This window comes from Meriones unguiculatus, chromosome X (genome assembly GCF_030254825.1).
Source record: "Meriones unguiculatus strain TT.TT164.6M chromosome X, Bangor_MerUng_6.1, whole genome shotgun sequence".
NCBI lineage: Eukaryota > Metazoa > Chordata > Mammalia > Rodentia > Muridae > Meriones > Meriones unguiculatus.
Genome location: NC_083369.1, coordinates 92,120,180 through 92,146,639, shown reverse-complemented (window position 1 = coordinate 92,146,639; position 26,460 = coordinate 92,120,180). Strand labels below are relative to the sequence as shown.

General features: G+C 39.1%; 1 protein-coding gene and 1 non-coding gene across 2 annotated transcripts in view; both read right to left on the bottom strand.

Moving 5' to 3' along the window:
- Positions 1–808: 808 nt before the first annotated feature.
- Sytl5 (synaptotagmin like 5) overlaps positions 809–26,460 on the bottom strand; it is a 329,523-nt gene continuing 303,871 nt past the window's right edge. Inside the window, exons 17-20 of the mRNA XM_060374394.1 lie at positions 17,523–17,631; positions 15,033–15,168; positions 11,192–11,400; positions 809–8,971 (exon numbers count right to left, since the gene is read on the bottom strand). Coding sequence (XP_060230377.1) covers positions 8,829–8,971; positions 11,192–11,400; positions 15,033–15,168; positions 17,523–17,631 — 597 coding nt within the window. The 3' untranslated portion in view covers positions 809–8,828. The remainder of the gene's footprint in view (positions 8,972–11,191; positions 11,401–15,032; positions 15,169–17,522; positions 17,632–26,460) is intronic.
- LOC132650217 (small nucleolar RNA SNORA48) lies at positions 19,807–19,950 on the bottom strand. Its single transcript, XR_009588600.1, has one exon. It is a non-coding gene; the product is annotated as a small nucleolar RNA SNORA48 (small nucleolar RNA).

Here is a 26,460-nt window from a genome sequence, read left to right as displayed (position 1 = left end):
AGACATGGAGGGAACAGGAGCTCCACAAGGAGAGCAAGAGAACCAAAAAACCTGGGCCCAGAGGTCTTTTCTGAAACTGATACTCCAAACAAGGTCCATTCCTGAAGATAACCTACAACCCCTGCTCAGATGTAGCCTATGGCATCTCAGTGTCCAGGAGGGTTCCCTAGTACTGGGGACAGGGAATGTCTCTGACATGAACTCAGGGTCTAGCTCTTTGATATCTCCCCCTGAGGTGGGAGCAGCCTTATCAGTCCCCAGAGGAAGACAGTGCAGCCACTCCTCATGAGACCTCATAGACTAGGGTTATATGGAAGGGGAGGAGGACCTCCCCTATCATTGTACTGGGGGAGGGGCATAGGGGAAGAAGAGGGAGGGAGAGTGGGATTGGGAGGGGATGGGGCAGAGGCCTACAGCTGGGATAGAGTGAATAAACTGTAATTAATAACAATAAAATAAAAATTTAAAAAATAAAAGCATTTAAAATAAGAGGAGACATTTGCAGCTTTACATCATGGCTCCTTCAACCATACCCTTCTCCATTCTGAGAGATAACAGAACAGAACACACACACACACACACACACAAGCAGGCAGGAATGCATACTTGCATGCACACATGAGCTAGTGCTTTAAGGCACATACTATATCATGAAGCTATTTCCTCATTCTCACTAAATGTTTATTAGCTGATTCTGTAACCGAACTTTGAGCAAAACATCAAACCAACTGCTTTGGGATGATGATATGTGGTGAAACTAATAAAATTTTTTGCATGAACTCACACGTGCACATTCTTCATTGTCAAATAAGTTCCTTTGCCAAAGGCTTTTAAGATATTCTTTGAGTCTAAGTATGTGATACATTCACACCATAGGAAAAGTAACATGTCTCTACTTTCCAACCTTAGGGCTACATCACCTGTCTTATGTTTGTGAAGACCTTGATTATTTTTTATACACCGTATTGCAGGTTGAACTTTCATTGATTGAGGAGAGGACAAAGTGATTGCAAATGCCAGAATCTAGATAAGTGAGCAAACACCAAATTGAGGGGTAGATGCAATAGCTAATAATGGAGAATTGTTCAGCACCACTTTTAACTTTAAGATGGAAATTACACATTTATCTATTCCATGTCAGCTCAGAAAATGTTCACATCTTCAGAGAAAAATAAGTGTAAAAACAGTAAGACTAGATGGCACATAATCAATCTCCAAGAACATATAATCCATCTTCCAGAGCTCAGAATAACTGGGAAGACAATATGGTATAAATACTAGGAAAGTGAATTTAATGAACAAGACATCATAATTTGCATCACATACAAAATGGCATGCAGTTTTATTCTAGCATAAATATTCCATTCAGAAGCTTAGAAGTAAACATGTTAAACATTTCCATATTATTATTACTAATTTTGTACTAAACATGTTAAGGTAAGCAAATAGGAACTTTGTAGCCAACAACAACAAAATAGGCAAATGAATGCAGACTTTCTATCATCTCTTGAGATTAAAACATTTATTTCTCAGTGTTGTATACTTTTTTCCTAATACTTTAAAACAAACATATATACCTATACGTATATAGAACACTTAAAATTTTGTGAAAAAGATTGACATCATATTAAGGGTGCTTACCACAGGAAACATTAAACTATCACATCACAAAAGACATGAAAGAAACCTTAAATGCATATTGCTAAGCAAAAAGCAGCAAGTCTATTAAGAATATTTATTTTGTTTATGTATTTGTCAAGACAAGCAGTACTCTAAATCACAAAACGTGGACCTTACTATAAAGTATCATGTTTAGTTAAAAATAGTGTGCAAATATTGTATCTATCATCAGTTCTAATGAATATGCAACACTGATTCAAAGGATTAATCAGGAGGAACTGTGGAGATAAATCGTATATTAAAACTCTCTGAAGCTTCTACTCAGTTTTTTCTGTAAACCCAGTTTTTCTCTAAGCAGTAAAATCTATTAACAAGAAACAAGCAAAATAGGACAACTTCTTAGCAGAAAAAGAAAGTTTAGGAGACTACCTTGGTAAGTGAATGAACATATGTATAGATGATTCCATCTGTGAAGGGGAAAATTACCCCTTTACTTTTTCCTGAAGAGCCCTTACTCTGTAGCTCAGTGATTTAAAAATCCTCATGAGACATTAAAAATGTGCTTTTCTTGTGTAACACACTAAACCCCTAGACCAATCTGTAAGTCCCAGAGAAAACCTAGGCTTGCTCACAAATGCAATCTTATTCCAGGAATGGGAGACCCACTACAGTCACAGAGCTGGGCCATTACCTGAGCTGATGGCATGATGAATTTCTCAGATAAACTTAATGCAATTTAATGTTGATAATGAAGACTGAACCCAAGGTCTCATACATGTGAGACAAGTGCTCTGACATTGAGCTCCAGCTCAAGTCTTAATTTTTTTTTCTGGGACAAGATCTTTCTAAGTTGCTCAGACTAGCCCCTAGCTTGTGATCTTCCTGCCAAAGCATCTTGAGTAGACAGGGTTACAATGGTCCTCCACCATTTTATGTCTTTGATATCCTCCTTACCTATTTGTATAACATTTTTATTGAGGCACACGTTGCTTATGGAAGAGATACAAAGAAATTCCTCCGGTAAGGCAAATTCCTCTTTCCCCTTTGTTATTCAGAATTTATGTCTGGCCCAAACTGGTATAATGTTATTATTCAGCAACAACTGCACCTTCCCGAGTCTTTTAGAAAACTGCCCTTAAAAAGAAATTTATCACCCATGAATTGCTCTTCAGTGTCAGGATCTCTACCTCATCTATATATTCAAGCAGCTATTTTTTTTTCTGTTAATACCATATTCTTCCCGAGAGCAGTTCCCCACTTCATTATATTTCCAATGCCTTTTATGCATATATTTCAGTGCCTCTTAGGACTTTGGGAAGCTGCCAAGATAACTTGCCTCTTCACATGCTTCTGATCATTCAGATGTTTTGCAAGTAAATAATGTTAACTTGGGTTCTGAGGTGACAGGAAAGAGTTTAAATTGAATAATGATATTTCCAGAAACCCATGTGCAAAAAAGAAGGGCGCTCCTAAGCCTCTGGTATGTATGCCATCAATTCAAGGGGCACCAGAAAAAGAAAGAAAAGGAGTCTAGATGTCCCTTTCTCTATGCCAATTGAAAATCAATAATCTCTCTTTTAAAATATCCATTTATGAAGAGAAAACATATTTGCAGTTCTCAATCATATTTCCAGCTCTGAGTGTTTCATAAGACTGTTTTGTGATAGAATGGCTACCTTCCTTACTTGTTTCTAAAAGAAAATAATTGGGAATGAAACTTCAGTGCTGTGGTTCATCAATTTTCATGAACAAGTTCGAAATTTATGGTATCAAAATATGAAATTGGTAAGTAAAATATTTAGCAAGTATAATCAGATTCCCTTTGTGGCTTTCCAAATATTCTTTTGGTGTTTCAAGACATGGTTTCTCTGTGTAGCTTTGGTTGTCCTGGATATCAGTCTGTAGACCTCAGACTCACAGAGGTCCATCTACCTCTGCCTCCCAAGTGCTGAGATTAAAAGTATGCACCACTGTACCCAGCTCTGCTTAACTATATTTAACAACAGAGACAAGGATGTACTCTTCTGATTTAAACAGGTATCTAGTTCTCTGACCTCCTACCCAGTGATTTAAATTTTGCTTTAATTATGTGTGTTAATTCTGGCCTCAGAGAAAAAGGAAAACACAGAAAACTTTCTTTTGTGTTAAAATATTGGATAAAAATATGAGCCTTTTGGCATTGACAGGCTATAGCAATTATCTACGCAGTTTCACTTTTTAAAGGATCCTTCTCCAACATAAGTTGATGAATTCTAGTAAAGTCACGAAAGTGAAAGGGAATATATGCTTTACTCATGGTGACACATTAGCTTGTGTTTCCATGGAGTGTGTTTTGACAGAATGGTGAATTTGTTTATATAGATTAAGAACATTGAAAGGATTCCTGTGAGAAAGGCATATTTCCTCCATATGTCATGGGGGGAATGGATGGGCCATAGAAGAAGATGGCTTTTAGTGGAGGAGAAGATCTAAGGAGAAGACCTATCTTTTCTAAAGATAGAAAAGTTGGGTTTTTGGATCACTAGCAGTTTCCTCGATTTGATCATATTAAAAAACTGACAATAGATTTTTATCTTCAGCATATTTGAACATATTCTGTAATAGTAAGTAGAGTCTGTCTTCTAAATATAGCACTTCTCAAATTAACCTATTTGTCATATCCGTGGTGATCTTTTTTATGTTCATGAAATAATTTATTGATTTCATTGACTAACAATAAGGAATAACATATATGAAAACTTAAATTTGATTTTTAGTCTCCACAGATTTCCTAAAAAGCATTGACACAGTTCACCAACTTTAGTAATGTCTCCCTGTCAGTTACTCTTAGTTTGCCAAAATTCTCTCCCTTCTACAACGTTCATTCAGCCATATCTAATAATCATCAGCATTGTGACTATAAAAGTTATGAAAAATCAGTAGTCTTAATCCAGGATTGACCTAATCTGAAGAACACAGCTGTGCAAACTAAACAAACAAACAAAAACACGTATTTTCTAGGCTACTGGATAACTTTCCAGCTACACTCTTCTATAACTTTTAGATTTTTATTTTGTTACTTGTAGTAGAAAATAGCCTCAGCGTTGCAGGTTGCTGTCTCTTCACCATATACTGTATACAGCAGTAAGAGAGATAGTGTTAAGATGTATACTATTTTGTCATTCTTCAGTTCAAAACTTTCAGTAGACTTCATTTTATTCAGTCAATGACCAAACCCTTAGTTAAGATATACAAGCCTCGCCCCTCCCCAGATGCAACACTTGGGAGAGCAGAGCGGGCCTGTACCTTGACTGGGCACTACAGTAGATCTGACCCTGGTCCCTGTGTTAGCTAGCCAGGGCAGTGCTAGAGAGCTCACCCTGGTGCTGTGGATGAAGGATCGCTGGCAGGTTGACCAACTCAGCTACCACCTAGGCCAAGATCCAAGGCTTTGAGTTGGCTCACCCCAACATCTCCTTCATCTATGAACTGCTGGAGCACATGAAGAGGCTGGTCCTACTGACCAAAAGCTGTAGCATCTCCATGACACAGGGCAACAACAAGATGGCTGAGAGAAGTCTCGGTGAGGATCTTTAATTGATGGTGTACCAGAAACCAGAGGACTTGAACCAGACCAATGAACAACTCACTGCAATGATCATTTGCATGTATAGACAAAAGGGTACATGGTGGAATACACTGTGACAAACTACAGCTTTCATGATGATGTGTTTCCTATGCTTTGTTTTGTTTTTGTTTGCTTGTTTGTTGTTTTGTTTTTTATTTTATTTTGGTGGGAAACGTGCAAGGGCAGATGCTGCTGAGTGGGATTCACAAAGAATTAAAAAAGAAAAGGAAAGATGGATTTTATTCTTTTCTGAATTATTATCTGTTTTCTAACTATTTTGGTAAACAATGTCTCAAGTATAAAAAAAAAGATATGCAAGCCTCTATCCACCCTTGCTCTATTTCCTCCTCCCCTTTTACTTTGAAATGGTGGCTTTTAAAAATGCTTACTAATGTAAGGTTATAGGGTGTTATTTTTGTTTTCTTTTGACTTATTTCACAAATAGTTTTGATACGCTACTCTAAGCGAAGCACTGGGGATATAGATGTGAAAACGCATTGTCTCAGCCCATGTGAATGTTACATGGAGGGGAGACAACAAATATGGCATCAAAAGGCTCATTACATGAATAATTTATTATAATTGTGTTGACTGAAGTGGAGTGGAAATAAAGGTAGGCTTCCATGGCCTAGTTCAGAACAGGATCAAGAAAGTTTTCCAGAGGAAGTAGCATTTAAGATCTGGGTGTTTCATGAAGATTGTACCGATGAAGACAAGAAAAGCATATAAGGTGACTGAAGAGAAAGGGAGGACAGGGGTTGAGGCACAGCTTAGGATACACTAGAGAAAAGGCCTTCTTATGCTGGGCCATACACAATAATTTGTATTTTATTTTGAAAGCCTGAGGAAAGTTGTATAGATCACTTTGGTGATGGACAGACATAACCTCTATAAAGACAGACAATTACATTCATGTGCACATGCTAGATGGTTAATTTAGGTTATTGGCATAAGAATGTTTACTATAAAGTCCTTTCAATTTTCTGTATATTCTGACATTTAACATGCCATTTTGAGATTAATCACTATGTTTATAGTTTGAAATGATGGAGAACAAGAATGATTGTAAAGGCAACAGCCAGAGAGATGCCTCATCTGGTAATATACTTGCAGCAAAAGACTAACTACCTAGCTTCAATCCCCAGATTCCATGTAAAGGTGAAAAGAGAGTATCGACTCCACAGAGCTGTTCTCTGACTCTACATGCACATGGAACACACATCATATATATATATATATATACACAATACATAAATAAATAAATAATGTAACATGGTTAGAGTTAGGAGACTCCTGAAATAGTCATGAAAATTAGTGATCCTAGTTTGGACTTGGGTGGTATCATGGAGATAAGGAAACTTAAATAGACACAGTATGATTCCCTGACTGATTTTACCTCAGAGCAAAGGAGAAGCAAGAAATACAAATCATTACCTGGTGCCTGGTTGCTGTCATTGGTTAGAGGATGGATGCTCCTAAGAACTAGAGTAGAATGGGCTAAAATAGGAGGAGTTGGAAACAAGAATGATAGTAGAGTGCTTAGTTTGAATATAAGTTCAAAGAAGCTATCCTGATGGAGATGTCATACTGGCAGTTAGATCTGAGCTGTCATCATTAAATAAAATTATAGAAATAAATCTTCAAGAAAGGGGATTTTCCATGAGAATGAATGTAAAGATGGAATTGTGATTAAGACATAAATAGCCTGGGCACTCTCTGGTATACCATAATAACTATGTATGATGAACCTGAACATGGTTTCATTCTTCCATGACATTCATTTGTTACATTTTAAGAGGTTTTCATGTATTCAAATGAAGACCAATTGGGGTTTGAATCTGACTCCAGAACATATCTGGACTATGTATATTTTTGGTGCATGGAGTGTCATTGAGATAGGGTGTTGGCTACATAGTCCGGGACAGCCTAAAATTCTCTTTGTATCTTAGTCTCACCTTGAACTCCCAATCCTCTACCTCTTCCTCTAAAGTGCTGAGTTTACAAGTGCAACCCATTACATCTGGCATGGAGCATGTATGTTTAATGTTTAAATAATCCACCTTGATAGGTACAGAGTCATGTCAAAGTTGTCTAGAAGCTTAAGTCCAGATTCAGTCACAGCCTCTACATGATCTTGGACAAGTCATTTCAGCTCTTTCGACCCCAGGGCTGGATCTCACAAACTAAGCAACCAAGCTTAGCATCCATTCTGGATTTAACTGACTTTGTATCTAAATTTGGTAGCTTAGGTACCAAAGTGACAGGACTTATAACAGAGTTCAACTACTGGCCTCTGTTTCACCATCCTTTCTCACACCTTCACTTTTGTCTTGGCATCACTGTGGGCAAGGTATAGTTCCTTTTTAAAATAACTTGTGACTTAGCAATAAGTCTTCCTTTTGGCCAATGAGACATAACACACTTAGGTGATTGATCAGTGAGACTCATGCAATTATACCTCAGCCATCACCATACTCAGGCTATTTGTTTGGTCTAATGAGGATGAGCTAGAAGCATCTGATTTAGATCCTCAGGCCTATTAACAGGAAGCAGAGCTTTCTTAGGCAACCTTCCTAGGCAAGAGAAAATTGATTTTCATTTTAAGACTTTTGGGGTGTCTATTATAATAGTGTAAGAAAATACTAAGAACTTGAGGAAAGTGAAAGAGAATACGGAGTCCTGACAGGAGACAGACAGCAGAGTATCTCCCTTTTCACTTAACTAGTCTCTCTAGTGAATGAAATGTAGAAAGACGAATTGATTGGCCCTTATTTCTCATTTCGTTTTACTTAATGGCTTAAAATATTTGACAAAATATTTTTGTAAGAGTTCTCTAATTGCTAGATTGCCATCAAGAAAAAGTATATTCCGTTTTTCTACACACATTCTGGTTTGTTTCTGTGTGTTTTGTGTGTGTGTGTGTGTGTTATTGTGTATGTGTGTGTGATCATGTGTAACCATTTAACTATCTTCACCTTCAAAAGAAGGCTGAATTACATCATGAGTTTTGTAATTACCAACGTCCCACCAGTACATCTTGAAACACTCTATTCATCCTAAAGTTTGCCATTATAATAGTGTTCTATCCTGTCCCATGAACCATCCATTGGATGCCTGTTTTATATCACAGGTAATCCTAGGATAAGAAAAAGATGGCCAGTATTTCTCTTTGTTATTCTTCGAACAATCTACCTTCTTTGCATTACCTTCTCTCCTCAAACTGAAGAAACTTTAAGTAACTCAGTTGGAAAAAGTCTGGAGACTCCTAATCTAAAATACATTCCAATAAGCTTGTGTTATTTTTATCAACACAAAGCCTATGAGCCGTTGCACAGTTTGATTGTTGGCAAAATGGTGTGGTACATTTTCTATTGTCTAATAAGGGAGTCCTGTGTAGGTGAATATATAGAATGGTGTGTGTGTGTGTGTGTGTGTGTGTATTATCAATCAGCAAGATCCTAAATGTTCATCATACTGACATATTTCCCATGTCCAAATACCCTTAGGTGAGAAATGGCAGGAAAACAGAATTCAAGGTCCCAGTCCTTTGCTGAGAGGAAACAGCTGACATTCAGAGATATAGTTCTTGCAGTTGGTCCCTTCAGAGCCTACATTTTGCCATGCTGGACCGAAGCATGAGAACTCCCTCTACAGGCATTCCAGGGTTGTCAAGCATCTTCTGCCAAAGGCTTTGTTCTTCCCCACGAGAGTCCATCCAGTCCACAGTCTTCCCGTGGCTCATACCTGAAGAAGGGAAAAGGAAACACATTTCACCCAGGGGGTGGATCACCCAGAAAGCAAGTAACAATTGCTGAGGGGAAGTTTTAAATAGATATCCTCCTGATGGCCTCTTCTCAGTTCCAATATCTAGCGAGAGGTGTTAAAATAAGTTAGATTTTGAAGGCCCCAAGACTTCCTTTTGATTAGGTTGTTCAGGAAAGTTAGAATGGCTCTTGATGTCTCATTTCCTCCCTACTCTGATAGCTTGGCAGAGAACTGGTTCAGCTAAACCAAGTTAATGGGAGGTCATAGGTTGGGCTCAGACATAGAGATCTCTATTTCTAAAATAGCTACTTCTCTGACTCTGGAGATTCCAGTTTTACTGACATGTGGATTCTTGCTCTCGTTAATGTATACAAAAAGCTTCTCATAGTCGGAGTCTTTCCAAAACAAAATGTTAACATGGTATATGGCTAGCCTAAGTTATGGGATAAAGAGATTTGAGATGACTGCATGTGCACTCTTAGAGATACAGCATTCAAACAGGGCAATACGTCTCCCCACCCAGTTCCCACCTTGTTATAATTTATGACACACTCTTGGGTCATTGAGAAAATATACCCATATGATTGGCCAGTGGGCAGTATATAGGGAAGTTTCTTGATTGATGATTGATGTGGGAGGAAACAGCTCACCCAGGACAGTGTCACCCCTGTGCAGATTGTCCTAGTTTATAGAAAAAAGCAAAGCAAGCTGATCAAGCATATAAGCAGTATTCTTCCGTGGTTCTGCTTCAGTTTCTGCCTTTGGGTTCCTGCCCTGATTTTCCTTCATAATGGACTGTAAGATGAAATAAACCCTTTCCACCCCATGTTGCTTTTGGTCATTGTCTTCATCATAGCAATAGAAAGCAAACCAAGACATATTGCTTTTATGAACAACATTAGATGTTTTTTGTTTGTTTGTTTGTTTTTAAGGAAAATCTGGTTTCTTTTAGACTAGACAGTGAAAAGAAGATGCGCTAAAGGGGGAACTTAGGAGGCACTTCTCTTCTGTCAACATCTATTCTATGAGCCAGGCATGGTGGCACACACCTGTAATTCCAGAACTCAAGGATGCAAAGACAGGAGGATCTCTGTGAGTTCAAGGCAAGCCTGGTCTACAAGGCAAGTCCAGGACAGCCAATGCTACATCGAGAAACCCTGTATCGAAAACACAAAAATAAAATACAGTAGTCTATGCTGTGATAGCAGATAGGTGGAGCTGTACATAGCATGGCAAATCGAGCAGTGAGCAGCCAGAACCAGGGTCCAAGCTACAACTTGTAGCTCATCCATAATGATTTACTTTACCAGCCAGACCTTAACTCCTAACTTTTCTCACGATGATGGCCTGGAAATCTGAGGCATGATGAAAATAAACCTCTACTCCTTTCTGCTGTATCCATCACTTTTTTGGTCACAGTCAAGTGAAAGTAATTAGTACAAAAAAAAATGGTAACAGAGAAGTGAGGTCATTGCTGTGATTAAACATTACAATTTGCTTTTTAGGCCTTTGGAATTGAACTGTGAGAAGGGATAAAAAGGTCTTAAGGGGAGGGAAAAAAAGAAAAGTATAAAATAAAACCCATGTGATTAGGTTGGTATCAAGTTCCTAGATACTTTGTATTCTGTCCATGGATTTTAGTTTATGAACCTGTGGGCTTGAGGGATGGGAGCCTAATAGAACTATCAACTCCTTAAATACGTGTTTTATTTGACAACAGTTTTAAAGCAGAATTAGATTTTTCTAGAAATGTCAGCAATATTGTGGGAAACCTTATATTATGAAATAACATATTTTTTCAAATAAATAAAAAGCAAATAAAAGGTATGATTAATGAGTGAAAAAAACAACAAAAACCAAAGTCTGTGCTGTCTTGAAGATCTTTACCTGAGAAAAATCTGAAATAACACTGAAAGAAGTACTTGAAATTCACTTACATGAAAGTATATAAGATCTTTTTCTATGAAAGGACCAAATGTAAATAGAACAGTTCCTCAACTTCAAGCCTAAGGACACAAAGTTACCATAGAAACACATATTTTAACATTTTTCCTCTAAAAGAATGAGGCATCTGTGTTTACTCCAGGAGTTAGTTGTAGCTCAAACTACATAAAAAGTCTACCACACATCACACCTGTGGTAACCCTACTATTGTGCATTCCCAGTCACAGAACAGCTCCAGTTCTCCCAGTTCCTTACCACTTCCAGAATTTAAACGGACACCTCCCAGAAAGATGTTGCTGGAAAAGGCCTCCTTGTCCCAGACAGTGAGTTCTAGGCAAACATTCTTTATATCTCGAGGATACAGGCCACTGAATATAAATGTATGATTCCATTGAGGATTAACACTCTTTTTTACAACAGCAGTTTTGTGCTTGGTGGCTTTGTTATCATCAGGAAGCAGGTAGCTGTAGAAGGAAACAATCACAATAGTGGGAAAGTAAGCAGAAAAAAATTGCTGTCTTTAAGTTGTCATTTGAATTTCCAACAATTCTGTGGAACTGTGTGTAAATGTAATATGTATACTTGATGTTTTCTCCTTGATTTTCATAAGCTTAAATAATATTCATTTGGAGAGATGACTAGTGCCACAATAGTAAAATGTCCTCTCTCTGTTTCTGAACATAATTTCTTTCCAAACCCTTCCATATATTTGGTTCTCCATACAGTAAAGAAAAGACCCCCATCAGTAGCCACTTTTGAAAGCATCATTTTGTGTCTTTGGGTCATCTATGAGCTGGTTTGCAGTCAGGGTGGATACTTTTCAGCTTCCAATCTCAAATTCTGTGTGTCACAGGTTATCTGGTTCTGTGTGAATTTGCCTCCAGTATTGAAAACACAAAAGTAAAATAAAATACTCTATGCTGTGGTAACAGATAGGTGGAACTGTACATAGCATGGCAAATCGAGCAGTGAGCAGCCAGAATCAGGGTCCACCTAGAAGGAGCACCTAGAAGTTACTGAGGACTGGATGCTTGAAGGGCAATTGTCAATCAATGGGTTTGCCTAAGGGTTGATGAGTTCCTCAGTTCTTTAAGGGATACTCCTAAGAAACATTATGTGGAGGTCTTGTTGCTTCCCCAGTGAAAATGAGTTCTAGTGGCTTATAGTAATAGTCTTTTAATCTATTTACCTCTCTCTTTGGCTTCCTGGTCTACATTCTTTCTTGGATATTTCCAACAAACTCTTCTTAAGTAGACTGCCTACACCCTAGGTCCCCTCTATTGTGTTCAAACTAAATCACAAACAGCTTTATGCCTTTAAGAAACATGATTTAGGGAAGAAAATGAATGTATTTATGGAATCAATATATGAGATAATTATGAAAACACAGGAAATGGCCAGGGAATAAAGAAGATAATTGGGTCATGTGATATTTCATTTCCTATGTTGGTCAGCACTAGTAAGTGGGACAATGACAGAGTGCTTACCCAACAAGACCATGGGTTTAATCCCAGCACTACCACCAAAGAGAAAAAATTAATAAATTAAACAGAAAACATTATTATCTCCCAGTCTCCATTTTGTACTTATTCTTCTATTTTCTTCTTTTTTAAAATCCTCAATTTTTTTATTACCATCTTCCATTTTATTTTATTTTTTTCTATTTCCATCTTAAAATCCCCTGGTTCTAAATTTGATCACGCTGTATTCCTCAAAGCTCTCTTGCAACTCATATAGCCAAATAACTAGGTTCTGTCCAATGGAATAAAATAAATATCTCTATGAAAAGTTATGGGAAGGTTCCTACCAGCTGGGTTTTGCATAGGATAGCTGAACTCTGCATAGCTAGCTACCATGGTCCATGGGAGAAGATACCATAATGATATAGAAAAACACCTTTGTCCTTGATAATCTGGATGCTTCCATATCTACCCTAGATAAATTACCTTCAGTCATTGTTTACATGTATAAGAAAATAGCTTTCTTTAATTTTTTTAATATTTATTTTTAATTCTGTGTAGTGTGTGTGTGTGTGTGTGTGTGTGTGTGTGTGTATACTGTGGCATGTATGTGGAGGTCAGAAGACAACCTACAAAATTCCTTATTTTTTACCAAGTGGGTTCCAGTTATCAAAATTGGTACATTAGGCTTGGTGGCAAGTCCATTTCCATTTACTTGCTGAGCCATCTTGTGGGCCCTGATGTCTTTCTTAAGCCACAAATATATCAGTTCACAAGCAGAGCATATGTAATTATGTAATTTATATACTTTATAATATTACCTATGCATCTGTTTTTGCTTGCTCTCTGGATCTTTGAAAATACATCTTAGTTCATTCTTAAGGCTATTTATTTATTTATTCAAGTTTTTTAATTTATTTTCATGTATATGGGTGTTTCCCTGCATGTATGTTTATGTATCAATGTGCAAGCAGTGGTTATGGAGACCAGAGAGGGTATTAGATCTTGAGAATGTAGTTATGGGTGCTTGTAAGCTGTTGTGTGGGTTTTGGGAGCTGAACTTGGATCCTCTGCATGAGCAGCCAATCTCTGGCCTCCTCCCTGAGCGGGGGAGCAGCCTTTCCAGGCCATAGAAGAAGACAATGCAGCCACTCCTGATGAGACCTAATTGACTAGGATCAGAAGGAAGGAAAAGAAGACTGCCTCTATCAGTGGACTTGGGAAGGGGCATGCGTGCAGAGGGAGGAGGAAAGGAGGGATTGGGACGGGAGGAAGGAGGGAACCACAGGGGGGATACAAAGTGAATAAAGTGTAATTAATAAAGAATAAATTAAAAAGAGCAGCCAATCTCTCCAACTCTTTGGATAATTTTTAAATTACTGAATATGTAAGTATCAATAAAAGAATTTGCTGGAAAGTTAGTTTAAAAATTAGAATGAAATACTCTTCTTTATTATTTGTGGTTCATAAATTCTCAGTAAGAGAGTGTGAAAAATGTTCCAGACAATATTAAGTCATTCCTGGAAGGCCATAATATGGCCATACGCCAGGAACAATGTTTTTTCCATATAAGACAGTAAGAAGCAAAGTCCTAAACTGGGTGCTGGGATTCCTGAGGCAAAGTCCAACAGAATGATAGAAAGAAAGTGTTTCTTTTATGCTAAAAAACCCAATTTACCAATGGGGAAACCCTAGTCATCATATTCTCTTTAATACAGGACTTACCAAACTTAAAACATATGAAAATAAAGTATGACTTATTTCCTTGTGGGAAAATTCACCTTCACACAGGCTCTTACTCTGTGATCTACCCTGCCCTGTTACTCATTACATGTAGTCCAAAATGGACACAAACATATAATCCTCCTGACTCAGTCTCCCCAGTATTGGGACTTCAGGCACTGTCATCAGGCCTGGATCACTTTTCAAAGAGGCAACTTCTTTGCCTCAAAGACCCATGCCATGGCTTGGAATCATGGAAATTTGCTTTACTTCATACCTCTCATGGTTCTTCATGAGGTCAGCTATCATATCTAATTTATTTTTCACAGTGCAGCAGCTAATGTTCAGTTATATACATTTGGGGGTTTGCTTGAATTAATGGCAAAATATCCTTTTAACCCAATTTCCTCTAATTGCATGAAAATAAATATCCAATAGTCAGAAATGAGAGATATTGGCTATTTAGACTGCCTAAAATGAGCAAGAATATTGATTTAAAGGACAGTAGTTGTTCCACATGGTAACGCACACACACACACACACACACACATATACATATACTATTTAATATTTTGTTTGTTGTACTAAATGAACACAAAGCAAAAATAGAAGTAGATTATATGCAGAAATTCATATGTTCTTCTCTTTTTAGAAGTGAATCCCCTGGGAAAGTCTTCCAACTTTCAGGGTGAGAATGATAGGGCCTATAGAAAGATGCTGGAAGCACAGTGAAAGATAGCACACAAACTCCCCTCCATACTCAGATTGCTTTAAGAAGTCAGAGAAAGAGTAGCTCTTTCAAAGGACATTCCATAAGCAGAACATGGGCTTCTCACAGCTACCAAAGTCTAGTGGATCATAGTACCGTTCAGTGCCTGTTAAGTGTCATCTGAGATGAGCTAACACAAAATTACCCTTTCACGAAGCTGTCGGAAGTGCCTCCTGACTTTACTGCTGTCAGATTCTTTGCTTCTTTGATGAACACTTCAAGTAGTCCCCCAGAAATGGCAGAAGACTCCTTCTTCTTTCCCTTCCTAAAGGTCTTTTTTCCTACATGAACCATCAGAAAGGAGGTGGAGGAGATCAGAGATTCCACTTCACAATTTACAAAAACATATACAAATAATTATTTTCTCCACTTCACAATTTACAAAAACATTTACAAATAATTACTATATTTTCTGACAATCAAGATTTTTGTCGCATATATACATAACACATACAGTATGAATAAATATAAATATTTCTATTCAAATAGACTTCTTATGCATAGGTATTTCATTTTATGTCTATATTGAAAAGTAAAAGCAATATATTTAAATTTTTGGTCTTTGAAAATTTCATATAAGTATACAATATTTCTTGGTCATATCTACCCCTACTCTTTCTCTCTTTCGAGCACTTCTCATAACACATTTCCCTCATAACTTCATTTTCTCCCTAATTTTTATTTAGTTTCTTTTTAAAAATCTTTAGCCATGACCCTGGAAAGCTTCTAAAGAAACAGAATGGAAAAGATCCTTCCTGGACCACCATTCTCTTCTTACTGAGAAAGAGCCAAATGCAAGAAAGAAATTTCTATGACTTTGATATAGAAAACTGACTTCTAAAAAAGAATATTCTATAACTCTTTTTAAAAAAATAGTCAGGCCAATCAGATTACGTCAGAGGCAGTCCCTCTTCACATTACTATGTAACCCAATTGGACTCTGAACTGCCCTAGGCTACATCTGTGCAGGGGTTCTGGGTTATCTCTATGAATAGTCCTTGGTTGGAGTATGAGTCTCTGGGAAGTTCCCTGTGTTCAAATTTTCTGGTTTGTTGCTCTCCTTGTGGAGACCTTGTCCTCTCCAGCTCTTACTATTTCCCAGTTCTTACATAAAATTCCCTTCACTCTGCCCAACAGTTGACCATCAGGCTCAGCATCTGCATTGATAGTCTGTAGGGCAGAGGCTTTCAGAGGCCCTCTGTGGTAGGTTCCTAGGTTGTTTCCTGTTTTCTTCTTCTTCTGATGTCCCTCCTCTTTGCCTTTCCGGATGGGGATTGGACATTTTAGTTAGGGTCCTCTCTCTTGCTTAGTTTCTTTAGATGCACAGGTTATAGTAGGTTTGTCCTATGTTGTATGTCTATATGAGTGAGTATATACCATGTGGGAGCAGCCTTACCAGGCCATAGTAGAGAAAAATGCAGTCACTTTTGATGTGAACTGATAGACTAAGATCAGAAAGGAGAGGAGACCCTCCCCTATCAGTGATCTTGGGGAGTGGCATGCATGCAGAGGGAGGAAGGAGGGTGAGGTTGGGAGGGGAGGAGGAAGGGGCTTATGGGGGGATGCAGAATGAATAAAGTGTAATTGATGAAAAATTTAAAAAAAATGTCAGCTTCAGGCAGGGTCAGCTCTAGAGGGTACAGACAAGATTCATTTACATTTTGTAGTTGTGAGAAACCTTTTTTCATGTCCCATAGTTATTCTGAAGTAATAGGTTAAACACGAGCAATAACTATTACATCACTGCCACCTTTATTTAATATTCTTTGAAGTTCCGTATGAACCAATTTAATCTCCACAACGTTATCTTTAATTTATTATTTCTAAGTTTATAAATATATAATTTCCCCTTCCCTATCTTCCCTCAAAACTCTCCTATATATCCATCCTTACTCTCTTTCAAATTCATGGTCTCTCTTTTCATTGACTGTTATTACATACATATGTGTATATAAATATACATATATTACTAACTATAACCTGAGCAGTCTGAATAGCATTACTTGTCTGTTTTCAGAGCTGGCTAAGTGGATGGGGTAAAGACCACAAGACCTCAACTATACACAAAGAACTACAGAAAACATTCTTTGGAGTGAGAAAATTCAATCCCAGAGATGACTTACTTTCACAGGGAGACATTAAAGAAAGTGACCATGAAAAAAAATAAAAATAAAAATAGAAAAGAAAGTGACCATGAATGGGAAGATAAAGGAAGCTGCTTAAGAAGTTGATGAAAGGAGGAAAGAAAAAAAATCACAAATTGATTTTATCTGGATTTTCCCTTTGTTTTCTGTGTTTTATGCCAGATATATATATATTTTTCTTTAGACTCCCGTGGAAGCTGTGAATGAGTCCATAGAGCATCTTCCTAGAAATCCCTTCTCCATAACAGAACTCTCCTATATTGGGAAAGATTCTGTATCTTTTGAACTGATGGGTAATGAATATCTCCATTGAGGTTGGTTCAAGTACTCCTTTTCTCCACATACATTACAGTGTGTACTTCTCAACTCCCAGTTGAGACAGTTACCTCTGGCCCTATTTCATTGTTTACTGGAAAAATAACCCTGAACTCTACTTATACAGTTGCAGAAATAGAATATCACTGATCAAAGCTATTAATTTTTTACCTTACCTTGAAGTTGTTCTACTGGGAATATAGGGCTCTCCTCTGGAGGAATGTAACGTAAAACAACTGTTAGCTCTCCTTTGTATTGAAGGCTAATATCAGGAGCCAGCTCCACCTATCCAAGGGAAGATAAATAAAAAGGAAGTTTAAATACTGCATATAACTTTGTTAAATGAATACAGCATATTCAGAAAGACAGTTCATGATTTCTCTTCTATTTGGAGCAGAGGGAATCTGTATTTCCTCAGATATTTCAGATAAGACTTGACTCCTGCACACTGGGTCAAGAGCAGAGAATAATGCTCCTCAGAGAGGCAGATAGACGATACCCAAAAGCCATATATGAATATAGTAGGTCCAGAGACTGTTGAAAGCTCAACACTCTCACACAGACACATACATACATACGTACATACATACATACATTCACACAGGAGAGATTTGCTTGAGTTTTATTTCTGCTATAAGAGCACAAAGCATTTTATTTAACCTTCTTACCAAAAGCAAAAAATATTATATAGTAAAATAAACCATGTAATACCAATTTCATTACTTTTTAAAACTTTTTATTAATTCTTTTTTTTTAATTTTCACATCATGTATCCCAGTCCCACTTATATCCCCATCTCCTCATCATATCTACCCTTCACCACTATAAACTCCCCCACCCATTAAAAATGCACAAGCACACAAAGAAAACAAAACAAACGTCTCACCATGTATGAGTATGTCATAGTATGTCCCACAGTAAATCCCTCTGACCGCACATCTTCACTTGCGAATGTTCATTGCAATGAGCCATTGATCTGGTATGAGGCCTGTAGCTTCTGTGACACTTTATCAATGTTGGATCCTTATCGGGACTCCTCCCATTTACCCCGTTGTTAACCTGTGTCACAGAGACCTTGCAGCTTTGGACCAGCAGGCCTGGCCCTTTCATACACTACAACCATTTGCAGATGATATAGATTTTGGGGTGGGCCAACTTAAAGCCCTGGATGGTAGCAGACCTGATCAGTCTGAAGGATCTCTTTAATCTGCACCACCAGGGTGAGTTCTCTAGCACTACTTCAGCGAGGCTACCCACTGCCACCGTAGGCAGAGGGTAGGGGCAGCTTTCCTGCTCTCCTGCTCTCTGGGCTTGTTTACCTGTACCCACACCTCCAAAGACAGCTCCAATTGTGCTGCCCAGTCAAGGCACTGGGACCACTTTCCCAAGAGCTGCCACCTGAAAGAGGCTGGGCCAACTCTCCTCTTCTCACCTTCGCAGCTGTCTCACTCATGCCTTTGCTATCAGTGCCAGCTCCACTCTGTTGTCCAGGCAAAGTTCAGAGCTCACTCTACCTGGTGAAATCCTCCTTTCCCTACAGCTAGTGAGGGAACAGGGCTAGTTCTCCCTTCCCCATGCCTTTGGGGCCAACTCTCCTGATTACCTCTCACCAAGGAGAGAGAAGAGAGGGCATCACCCCAGCACTCATCTTACCTCACGGCAGATGAGTGGTGGGGCCAGCTCTCTCTTGCTCTGGCCCTCCAGCTTGGCTCACCTGTGCCCTCTCGATTAGGACCAGCCTACTGTGTCGCCTGGGCAAGGCAGGGCCCACCTTCCAAGTGGGGCTGCCAGTCAGAGATGGAACCAGCTCTCCAGAGTGTTGCAGCCAGTGAGGAGCTGGGCCAGCTCTGCACTGCCCCTGGACATTCACGTAGTGTCAGTAGCTGCCCAGACCAGGGTATTCCCATGTTCTCTATTGGTAATATAAGCCACTGATACCAACACTGACCACTGTCTGCTGCTGAGCAGCTATGGAGCCAGACATGGGCCTCAGTGGCTGCTCAATCTAGGACTTCAACATGGCCCCAAGTGGCAGGGCTGGGCACTCACAACAGGCTACTCCTTTCTATCCTTGAGTCTCTAGTTCCATCTCTCCATAATGCTCAAGCTGCTCCACTTCTCTTTCTCTCTCATCTGACCACTACATACTTCTACATTATGGTGGCTCCTGATGCAGGCTGGCCATGTAGCTGGTGGGCCTCTGGAAGCTGCATGGTGTGGCAGGAAGCAGATGTACTGAGCAGGTATGTGACCGGCATGGTGGTACACAGGTTTCTGTTTCTCTCTTCCCTGGCTGTGCTAAGTGGTGGTAGGCAGGGCTATGTGTGTCTATGGCCCATGCTACGGGATGGAGGGAAGGTTTGTGGATGTCTTTCCCTGCCTGCACCACATGGCATGGCAGAATGCAAGTCTCTGTCTGTCTTCCTCCTCCTGCGCTGTGCTGGCTGAATTTGATTTGATTTTTGTGTCCTAGGCATGAAACAGGTTTGACCAAGAAGCCAGGCATCAAGCTAGGATGAACAAAGGCGTGCTATCTGTTTTGCCCCTGGCTGATGTAAGAACAATACCACCAACAAAGTGTTTCTTTTCCCGTTGTTAGGGGGTTAATTATTTTTTAAATAAAGTATGCTGCAAAGTCTTTTCTAATTTTTCTAAAATTTTCAGTAGGGCTAAGGGTAGGACCTACTTGTAGATATTATGCCTAGCCTACACTGGATTTGATCCCCAGCTTTGCCAAAACCCCAAATTTCAATAATTGTAGCTTATACTTCATAATTGAAAATTTCTAGTAGACATTATAGTTGACTACAATAATCTCTACTTCTCTGATACTATGATCAACGAGAGGGTGCTTTTTGTCTTCTCTGGGACTTAGCAGTTGTTGTATTACTTTGTTTATTGGAACATGACAGAAGTGGCAATGTACTTTTGTTTCTGGGGCCATGTCTAAAAGTTTACAGTGTCTATTTCCTTTTTCATGATAGATATTCACAAAATTCTCTCTCTTAGAGCCCAGGCTGTGAGAGTTTCAATATACATGTTGAAGGCATATTTAAGTGATCTAGTTTGTAGGCCTAGCTATATCACCCAGCATCAAGTGTGGAAAACGGAAATAAGCTAACCTAAACATCCAATCCAGACATATCTTCAGGTGATGTCAGTTTTAGTCAACCATCTGGCTCCAACCCTATGACATTTTGACTGAGAACTACCTTGATGAGCTCCTTCAATATACAGAATATGAGAGACATCAATCACAGATTTTTGTTTAAAGTTTGGAAGTTTTCTATTCACCTAATATACTGCCATAGTTAATCCAAGCAGCTCTATTTGCTATTGAGTGAAATATTTGAGTTTAAAAATATGTTGTAGAAAAAGTGATACATGCAACTATCACTTCCAAATTCAAAGAAGTACAGATCCAAATCATGCAGTATTGGGATATATCAATATTTTGTAGACTTTAAGCTAAAGGGAAAATATACTATTGATTTTTTATAAACACAAACCAAGAATTGTAAAAGTACAACACAATAATAGTGAGGTCTTATGATGTCTTAATTTGGTTTCTATTTTTGTGACAAATCCCATGACCAAAAGCAACTTTGGGAGGAAAGGGTTTATTTCATCTTAAAGCTTACAGTACATCATGAAGGGAAATCAGTGCAACAACTCAAAGCAAGAAACTAGAGAAAGGAAGTGAAGCAGAGTTCATGGAAAACTGTTACTTATTGGCTTGCTCCTCATTGCTTGCTCAACTTCTTACACAACCAGGACTGTCTAGGGGTGAAACTGTTCCCCATGTGCTCCCCACCCACATCAATCATTTTTTCAAGAAAATGCACCACATACACACCACTACAGGGAAGCCTGATAGAAATATTTTATCAATTTCATTTCTGTCTTTTCAGATGTCCCAAATTTATTGACAAAAAAACAGTGATTTTTATAATATAATAATGTACAAAATGTAGTTAAAGTGTGAGGTCATCTTGAAGTCTGTACATAAATATTGGGGTATACCCATAGTACCATTTTCATTATCCAACCAATTTCTGTTCAGGAAATTACAGCAGGTAATTGAGGTCCAACTGGAGGACCATGCCACTAGAGGAAGTTCACAACAGACACTGCCTGGATTGCTAAAAACCAGAGGCAGAACAACCCAGAGACTTAAACTAGATAGAATTAAACACAAGAGGCAAAAAGTTAACAAAATGATTCCTAATGTATTCTGCTATACTCATAAACTGTTGCCTAGCCCACTTGTCATCAGAGAGGCTTCGTGCAGCAACTGATAGGAGCAGATGCAGAGACCTACAGGCAAGCAATAGTTGGAGCTAGGGGAATCCTACAGAAGAGGAGAAGGAAAGATTGTAGGAAAGGATTTCAGGATATCATGAGAACAGGGCCTACAGAATCAACTAAGCATGGCTATTACGGCTTCACAGAGACTGAAGCCACAAACATTGGCCCTGTACAGGTCTGAGCTAGTTCCTCTGCATTTTGTTATGATTGTACAGCTTTGTGTTCTTGTGGGGCTCCCAAAAATGGGAGTGGGGTGTCTCTGGCACTTTTGGGTGAGCTTGGGACCATTTTCCTCCTACTGCATTGTCTTGTCCTGATTTGATATGAGCGTTTGTGCCTAGTCTTATTGTAACTTGGTAAGCCATGTTCAGTTGATATCCCTGGGAGACTTGCTTTGTTTTTTATAGGAAAGGGAGGAGGGAGTGGATTTGGGGGAGAGGACAGGTTGGAGAGGGACTGTGAGGAGTAGAGGGATGGGAAACTGTGGTCAGGATGTAAAGTATGAAAGAATAATAATAACAGTAATAAAAAGAATAGCTCATAGGCTCATATATTTGAATACTTAGTCACCAGGGAGTGGCACTATTTGTATAGGACTAGGAGGTGTGACCTTTTGGATTAGGTATGGCCTTGTTGTATGTGTCACTAACTTTGAAGTTTCAAAAGCCCATTTCAGGCCCAGTCTCTCTCCTCTGCTTTCTCTGTCTCTATCTCTTTCTCTTTCTTTCTGTCCCTCTCTCTCTGTCTCTGTCTCTCTGTCTCCCTCTCTCTCCCTCTGCATATCAGGATGTAGTTCTCAATTATTTCTCCAGCACCATGTCTGTCCATGTGTTGCCATGCTCCCTGCCATAATGATAATGGACTGACCCTCTGAAACTGTAAGTCAGCCCCCAATTAAATGCTTTCTCTTATAAGAGTTGCCTTAGTCATGGTGTCTCTTTACAGCAATACAACAACCAACAACAAACATGGACAAAGGACAATATCTTACACAAATAGTGTTGGATAGCTTGTATGTTTATAGCCAGAAGAGTAAAACGAAATGCTGATCCTATATAAGCATCATATACCATATTTAAAAAAAAATGGATTGAAGAATTAGCCATAAAACCTAAAATGGTAAGACAATTAAAAATAATTTGTGAATTGTACAGGGAAAGTTCCATGAAATTAATTTTGTTGACAATTGGGGGGGCATGTATATGATCTCAAAACTATAGGAAACAAAAGCTAAGAAAAACCAATAATTTGGGATCACAAAAATATCAGGACTCTCTACAGCAAGGGAAACAATCAACAAAGTAAGGAGACAGCCTAGATGATGGATAAAAATATCTGCATCTTATAGAGGTAAAGTAACCAAGACACACAGGGACCACAACTCAATAGTAAACCCTATAACTTTGCTAAACTGGCAAAGTTCCCCAAAGAACAAGTGCAAATGGTCAACAGTTTATCAGTAGTGTTCAAAATCATCAATTTTTAGGTAAGAACAAATTTAACTCACATGAGGGGTTCATCCTCAGACCAGTTGCAATAGCCCTTATTACAAAGATGACATATGCAACTTTTTATTTTATTTTATTTTATTTTCAATGCAGTTTATTCAGGAACCTTGAACAATCATCTGACCCTGGGGAAAGCCAACCCACAGCTTAAATAGCCTCTGGGTAGCCAACCCCAGTGTGCCACGTGGGCAATGCAGATAGGTCCACATACATGGAAGCAAGCCAGATCCTCAGCCTTAGCCAAATGTGGAGTTGTTTGTGACAGAGAGCACTCACCATCGGGAAGGTGGAAGGCGGAAACCAGCTCCATCTTTAAGGCGCGGCATTCCGCAGCTCTCTACAGTTCCCCCTTTTTGTTTTAGACGCATCAGGCAAGAGTAGAGGTCTGATCTCTGATATTAGAAATAAATTGGGACTTTGTACCGATGTTCATTTAGGTGTCATCCACCCAAAGAGCATCAGACCCGTCCGATACCCTTTTCCACATTATCACAGTAAATTCTACCAGAGTGGACGCAGGACTAGCCACAGGATTATCACCATGGATTGCTGCAGCCATGAATCATCTGAAGGAATGGGCGGGCATGGGAACGTTAGCAGGCCTTCTGGTGTTCGTCTCCTTCGTTTGCCTGTGGTATATATGCAAGATTAGAGTCTCACAACAGTGTGATGCAGCCATGATCATTCAGGCCTTTACAGCCATTGAAGCAGGACAGTCTCCCCAAGCATGGTTGGCTACCATAAAAAGCTAAAATGATACGCTCAGGATGCGAGGCTAAGCACTGCACTCAGGGTCAGCCGCTTTTGACCCAGAGAAGAGCAAGTCTGATTGCATGCGGGTTGACATATGCAACTTTTAAAGGAGATGTACAGAAATGGAAATAATTGCACATTGTTATTAGGAATGCAAATTCATACAGCTGTCATACAAAGTAGCATAGATGTTTCTCAAAATTATCAAAAACAGAGCAAGGTGCTGTGGCAAGTGCTTGTAATCCCAGCACTCAGGGGAGGCAGAGGCAAGTGTATCTATATGAGTCCAAGGCCAGCCTGGTCTACAAAGGGGGTCCAGAACAGCCAAGGCTGTGAAATGAAACCCTGTCTCAAAAAACAAAACAAAAACAAATGAAAATAAGAACATTGTATAATCCAGCAATCCTTCTATTGGTTTTATGGCCAAAAGAAATGAAATCAGTACATCAAATGGATATTTGTACTCCTATGTTCTTTGCAATGCTTTCTATAACAGTTAAAACTTTTAAGTAGGGAGAAAGGAATTATTTCTGGCATGAACTCAATGACTGGCTTATTGAGCTTCCCCTCCCCCACCCACATCCCCCCTCCCCCCCGAGAGAGGAGCAGCTTGGTTGCTAGGCCACTGATAAGGACATTGCAGCCAGTCCTGAAGATAACTGATAAGCTAGGATCAGATGGAAGGGGAGGAAGACCTCCCTTATCAGTGGACTCAGAAGGGGGCAGGGAGGAGATGAGGGAGGGAGGGGGATTGGGAGGGAAAGAAGGAGGGGACTATGGCTAGGATACAAGTGAATGACCTGTGATTAAAATAAAAAATAAATAAAATTTAAAAATAACTTTTAAGTAGCCCATGTGTATATCAATGGGTGAATGGATGGTGGATATGTGTTCCATATACATAAAAGGAAGTAAGCTTTGTTATTTGGGTCTAAATGAATTGAAAAAGCAGTATCAGCAAAATATAACAGGGACTGAGTAGAGTATGGTTAGATTGGTAAGAAGCAAGGAATGACCAAAACTATGTGTATAGGGAAGTAATAACAAAGAGTGAGGAAATATCTATTCTAGATCCCACTCAGAGGATTTTAAAATATGAATTCATGCCAATGAATTTGCTAAGAATATGGAAGAGAAACTAAAAAGTTAAAAATGTGTAACAAGTTCAGTGGGAGCAACTTTTGCTAGGCCTAGAGTGTGACAGTTGGCTTTAACTGTCCATTAAATACAATCTAGAGTCAACTTGGGAAGAATTTCAATCAAGGAATTATCTAGATTGGCCTGTGGGCATGTTTGTGGGAAATTGTTTTGGCTATTGTTCTAGTTCACTTTCTGGTTTTTTTTGCTTTAAATTTTTTTTTAATTATTATCATTCATTACACTTTATTAAATTTGTATCCCAGCTGTGGCCCCCTCCCTCATGTCCTCCAAGTCCCACCCTCCCTCCCTCTCCTCCTATGCCCCTCCCCTAGTCCACTGATAGGGGAGGTCCTCCTCCCCTTCTATTTCATACTATTTCATACTAGCCTATCAAGTGTTATCAGGGCTCGTTGCATTATCTTCCTCTGTGGCCTGGCAAGGCTGCACCCCACCCAGGGGGAGGTGATCAGAGATCCTACCACTGAGTTCATTCCAGAGAAAGTCCCTGCTCCCCTTACAAGGGACCCCACTTGGAGACTTAGTCTACCGGTTACATCTGAGCTAGGGTTTTAGGTCTTCTCTGTGCATTGTCCTTGGTTGAGGTATCATTCTCTTCTGTTGCTGTTTTAAAGATACCACTGGCAAAAACAACCCTGGGAAGAAAAGGTTTATTTTCACCTTAAAGCTCACAGTCCATCAGAAGGGGAAGTCAGGATAGGAACTGAAGCAGATACCATGGATGAACAACACTTGCTGGCTTGCACAGCTTGATTTAAAAAACCCAGGATCACCTGTCCCAGTCCCCAGGGTGGCACCATCCACAGTGGACTGGACCCTTCAACATCAAGCATTAATCAAGAGAATAGCTCACAGACTTGTTTACATGCCAATATGATGGTAATATTTTTTTACAAAGATGCTAGCTTGTATTCTCTCTCTCTCTCTCTCTCTCTCTCTCTCTCTCTCTCTATATATATATATATATATATATATATATATATATATATACTCACTCCTGAATTATATAAGACATTCTTGAATTATATAAGACATGAGATAGCTAGATGAAGGCAAGCAATCAAAGAGCCAGGATACGTTCTTTCTCTCTTTGCTCTTGACTATGAGTGTGATATTCCTGAATTGCTTGGGTTCCTGCCTTGACTCCCCTGAAATTATGAACAGTAAACCAGAATTTTAGACCAAATAATTTTTTTCTTCAGTCTGTTGCTTTTTGTTTTGATAATGCAACAGCAACAGAAATGAAACTAGAATCCAGCAGTAGCTATGGGAACACACCAGGAAATGACTGCCCTAAGTAGAAGTATAAGAGTGGGAGTGTCTGTGTTCCTTCACTCAGCAATAACTGATTAAAAGATCTATCTGTGTCAGCCCCAGGAAACTTCCC